The sequence below is a fragment of the Austrofundulus limnaeus genome, unplaced genomic scaffold (assembly GCF_001266775.1).
Source record: "Austrofundulus limnaeus strain Quisiro unplaced genomic scaffold, Austrofundulus_limnaeus-1.0 Scaffold220, whole genome shotgun sequence".
Lineage (NCBI taxonomy): Eukaryota > Metazoa > Chordata > Actinopteri > Cyprinodontiformes > Rivulidae > Austrofundulus > Austrofundulus limnaeus.
Genome location: NW_013952622.1, coordinates 330,797 through 332,386, shown reverse-complemented (window position 1 = coordinate 332,386; position 1,590 = coordinate 330,797). Strand labels below are relative to the sequence as shown.

Genomic DNA, 1,590 nt, shown 5'->3' with positions numbered 1-1,590 from the left:
GTGTGTGTGTGTGTGTGTGTGTGTGTGGCGGGGTTAATTTGACCTACATACGGTCCTACCAGTTCTCTTGACCAGGCGAAAACTGAGGAGGGGGGAGGAGGGGAGTGAACGGGTGAAACCCTCCATCATTCTGATGTCTGAGTCGTCAGAATCTACGCTGCTTCCCCCTGTTGGAGATCAGAAAAACTGCATCAAACACATGATATGATGCACCACAGATGTCTGGAGCGTCTAAAACAGTTAAAGGCCAAAAATAGAATTTTAACCCCTAAGGTGCTGCTGTTAATCTTGTTACCATTGTTAGTCTTGCGACTCTTGCCTCCCAGCAGCATCTTCAGGCTGTTTCGGAACATGGCCGCTCATGACAGGAGCTCACACACCAACACACACACAGCCCTGGAGACAAACAGAGAGAGTAACTCAAGTTATAAACAGGCTCAGTAAGTTCTAGGGTCATCAGTTATATGCTAAATAAGCCAATATTCAGCAACAAGCCAGAGAACATAAGCTGCTGCCTAAACTACAACTCACATTTTTTTCTACCACAATAAATGCAAATATTTTCTTGTATAGGCCTATAACGGAATTATTGTGTTGTGGAGATAAATCATTATAATTTATCCCTCTGTCCTCTTGCTGTACATCACACAACTAACTGGCTCCTGCTGTTGGATCGTACCGGACATGACCAGATTGGACTGTTTTCATCTGCTCTCCAGCTTTTGCTCGTGTTTTAGTACTCAAGACTGATTTTAAGACCACTTTTTGATGGTCTTCATCTTGTCTTGGACTCAACTGCAATTACTCAGTCTTGTCTCTGTCTCGTACACTGAGGACTCAGAATTTTATCTCAAATCCAGTCAAGACCACAACAGTGAAAATATCACAAAATTCCCAGAATATTGAGCAGTTTCTTTGTTAACATCTTTGTATTTTTGTTACCAATGCCTGATGAGGGGCTATCCATCAGGTCAACCAATGCCCCCCCCCCCCCACAACAAGACCACCATCCAAACCACTACAATTTTGGTATGCACCTAGTAGCATGACATTTATTAGGAATAAAGACTTCTGAGTTCTGGTGCATTTGTGCGTGTAGGGGTCATTATGTTACCGTTATGTGATATCTAGTTTAGTACTGTTTCTGTGCTAATTTTGACGTTTCTGTGCGTATTTGTTCAAATCTGCAATATTTGGTCTAAAAACGTCTCTTTGCTGCATATGGGTTGAGCAGTGGGTACTGCAGTCTAATTTACATTTTGGTTAATGGCTCTCCACGATGACGTGTCTTCTCCACGGTTTCGTCACAGCGGCCATATTCTGATATAAAAGCCTCTCTCTAAGACACGCCACTGCAGCAGTCAGGGGTTGGAACAGCTGTACACGACGGTGTGGCTTCTGAATAAATGAAAATGATTTAACACAGTTTATACTTTTAGCAGCTCATTTTCTTCCACAGCTGACCTGCTAAAAATGACAGATTTTATTTTCTGGATCTCTGACAGACAGACTTCTATCTCTGAACTCATAAAGTTCTTCTTTTTAGTTTTCGCTGTCATTTCATGAATGAACACTTCCTTGTATCTGAGG

General features: G+C 42.3%; 1 protein-coding gene across 2 annotated transcripts in view; it reads right to left on the bottom strand.

Annotated features, from left to right (window-relative positions):
* Positions 1-1,590, bottom strand: part of tanc2a (tetratricopeptide repeat, ankyrin repeat and coiled-coil containing 2a) — a gene marked incomplete in the record, with an annotated part of 85,481 nt that overhangs the window by 67,592 nt on the left and 16,299 nt on the right. Inside the window, 2 exon segments of one of the 2 annotated variants that reach the window (XM_014019407.1) lie at positions 48-167; positions 296-396. In XM_014019407.1, the coding sequence (XP_013874861.1) occupies positions 48-167; positions 296-353 (178 nt within the window). 2 annotated transcript variants of the gene reach the window in all.